Raw genomic sequence first — 2,499 nt, 5'->3', positions numbered from 1 at the left:
ATACAAAAATAAAGGCATAGTAGGGTTGATAAGTTAAAAATTAAGCTAGTACATTCACTGACCTTCATTCCTAATCTTATTGAATGAAGTATATTAAAATATGCATAGTAGGCCTACATGATTAAATTGAATATTGAAAACCCCTAAAATTTGAAAGCCCAAAATTTTCAATTAAACTAATGAATGACATTCGATATGGAGTGTTGAATAGTTATGCCACAAAGTCCCCCACGGAAATGTACAGTATGTCTTTAAGACAAAATTGGCTTTTCCTCGAAATCTTTTAAAGAGAGTAAGCAGCTTTGGTGATTGGAATTTCAAGTTACGTCTTGGGTCACGTTGATAAGAAGGAAGAAGAAGAAGAAAACATGGGTGATTATTCTATACAGGCACTAAGGAATCGTCTTGTCACTAAGTGAGTCCAAACATACGGCACCATTGCCAACAATGTTGATATTACGTAAAAAAAAATTTCACCCTCCCTCTCTCCAAGGTGGGGAAATGCGGGGAAATTGATCTTTTGGGGAGTTAAACAGATCCGAAGCTATTTCACAATGAATTTATGCGAAGGACAGGAACCAAAAGCATTTTTCTATTTACAGAAAACCCCACTAAGAACTGGCTAATTACGAAACTTGGCAGTCGCCCTTAAACATGGGGTATGCATGAATACAAATGCAGACTAAGCGCGCGCAACCTCTTGCCTTTGCAGCCTTTGGTTCAATGGCGTCAGTCAGCGCCCGCTCACTGCTCAGACGTCTCCCATTTGTCTGGCTTCTGCAGTACATCTGCGGCGGGAGTTGGTGTTGATCAAGCACAGGTCTCGGTATCATTGATAATGCCGTATCCAAGGGCGCGCCAGGTGAGAATTTGAAGTGATTTGTGTGAAGAATTGTGGCAATTTTCTTCAACAACTGTTATTTCCGGGAAAATGTTTAAAATGAAGATAAAGGCATCTAATGAAAGCAAATATTTTGCACAATTCTTCTGATACAACGGATTTTTTCTATAGCGAATGTCAGTGCATATTGTCTATTACATCTTGCTTATAAAAAGTAATTTTTAGCAGCATTTCGCCTTTCAACAATCACCCATGCGCCATAATAGGCTATCATTGCCTGGTGGTCACCCGTCCAAGAGTTGATCACACACAACGTAGTTCACCTTCAGCCATCAAGGGACCAGCGATATATCAAACATATTACTACCATTGACCGTGCGAATATATATATATATATATATATATATATATATATATATATATATATATATATATATATATATATATATATATATATATATATATATATATATATACTGTATATATATACAGTATGTGTGTGTGTGTGTGTGTGACATGGGGTAGCTGGCCGAAGCAATATATGTACTTAATCCTTAAAAAGGAGTGAATATGATACAGTGTTGAAAGTCGAAAAGAAGAGTAAATCATTCTAGAAAAAAGGTGGGTAGATATATACAGTTATACAGTTGTATCAACACAGAAACCTACAGAACCATTAATAGTGAAACAACTTGAATGGGACCAAACTTTAATGTAGGTTACGATAAGTTTTAATTTTTTTTCTGTCGCGTTTGTTTATTTCCTGGTGAATAAATACCTAATATTTGGATGAATAAAATTATTCAATTATTATTATTATTATTATTATTATTATTATTATTATTATTATTATTATTATTATTATTATTATTATTATTATTATTATTTGCTAAGCTACAAACCTAGTTGGAAAAGCAGGACGCTATAAGCCCAGTGGCTCCAACAGGGAAAATAGCCCAGTGAGGAGAGGAAACAAGGAAAAGTAAAACCTTTTAAGAACACCAACAATGAAATGAGTTTTTACAAAGATTTTTTTTTCTATTTCACTACATGATACCTTCTTGTAACTGGTTCCAATCTTAACTATAGTCTATCTATCTATCTATCTATCTATCTATCTATCTATCTATCTATCTACAAATTTATGCCCATCCCTGCCGTATAATTATTTAATCATGAGGGAGAGAGTCTAACTGCCTCATTTAAATGTTGCTTCTGAGAAATGTTCAAGCTTCTTGCATTAACATCTTGCCCATTTGAAGTGGTAAGCAAAACCTCTCCAAAGCTTCCCGAGTTTTTCTATATATTCTTTCGCTTCAATTTTCTAGTATTGATTATAAAGTGAACTTTTTTTTTTTTTTATCTTAGCTACCAATTGAACATGCTTACGATATTTGTCTGAAGTTATTGTAAACTAGTGTACGCGACCCATAAAAAATGACTGCTAGATACTTAAATAGATATATGCCCAGACGAGCACACAGATTCAACCCTTCACACACACCCTTTTCCTCACTACAACACGGCAGTTGTGATTTCCGAGTGTACCTCTCGGGGTAACCCCCACTCACCAGGGTACTATAATCCCCACTACCAGAGGGACGGGAAGAGACCGAATAGTCATACATTTTGCAATGTCACTCAACGTGACAAGAATG

At 35.3% G+C, this 2,499-nt stretch overlaps 1 protein-coding gene across 1 annotated transcript in view; it reads left to right on the top strand.

The window, feature by feature from the left end:
• The first annotated feature begins 719 nt into the window (after positions 1–719).
• LOC137645940 (facilitated trehalose transporter Tret1-like) overlaps positions 720–2,499 on the top strand; it is an 11,918-nt gene continuing 10,138 nt past the window's right edge. The window contains exon 1 of the mRNA XM_068379007.1: positions 720–862. Coding sequence (XP_068235108.1) covers positions 839–862 — 24 coding nt within the window. The 5' untranslated portion in view covers positions 720–838. The remainder of the gene's footprint in view (positions 863–2,499) is intronic.

The sequence above is a fragment of the Palaemon carinicauda genome, chromosome 8, assembly GCF_036898095.1.
Source record: "Palaemon carinicauda isolate YSFRI2023 chromosome 8, ASM3689809v2, whole genome shotgun sequence".
Lineage (NCBI taxonomy): Eukaryota > Metazoa > Arthropoda > Malacostraca > Decapoda > Palaemonidae > Palaemon > Palaemon carinicauda.
Note: the sequence above shows the minus strand (reverse complement) of the source record. Positions and strands in the feature narration are given on the sequence as shown.